Source organism: Apaloderma vittatum, unplaced genomic scaffold (genome assembly GCF_000703405.1).
Source record: "Apaloderma vittatum isolate BGI_N311 unplaced genomic scaffold, ASM70340v1 scaffold40209, whole genome shotgun sequence".
In the NCBI taxonomy this organism is placed as follows: domain Eukaryota; kingdom Metazoa; phylum Chordata; class Aves; order Trogoniformes; family Trogonidae; genus Apaloderma; species Apaloderma vittatum.
The window spans coordinates 726-1,070 of NW_009735342.1; the positions used below are offsets into that span (position 1 = coordinate 726).

Genomic DNA, 345 nt, shown 5'->3' on the forward strand with positions numbered 1-345 from the left:
TTTCCCCAAGCTGTGCTCACAGCCTCTCTGCCCTCTTCTCAGGAGAACATGGCTGGCAAAGGCTTCTCCTTCTGGGTCTGGCTGGACAACATCATTGACTTGGTGAAAAAGTACATCCTGGCGCTGTGGAATGAAGGGTGAGCATCGGTCCAGAACCCCTTGGCCGGGCTGAGCCTTGGGAGGGGTCCCACAAGTCCTGTGCTGGTGGGGTGCCTTGTCTGGGTCAGGCTGGGCTCTCCTGAGATGCTTTTTCTGTCCAGGCCGAGTTGGCTGGTTCAGAGTGAAAACCCGCCTGGGAATCCCTAGAGTGTTGGTGGCTCTGCCGGTGGCCGGGCTGGGTCCTGG

General features: G+C 59.1%; 1 protein-coding gene across 1 annotated transcript in view; it reads left to right on the forward strand.

The window, feature by feature from the left end:
* Nucleotides 1-345, forward strand: part of LOC104279310 (signal transducer and activator of transcription 3.1-like) — a gene marked incomplete at both ends in the record, with an annotated part of 1,740 nt that overhangs the window by 663 nt on the left and 732 nt on the right. Inside the window, 1 exon segment of the mRNA XM_009876540.1 lies at nt 41-174. Coding sequence (XP_009874842.1) covers nt 41-174 — 134 coding nt within the window.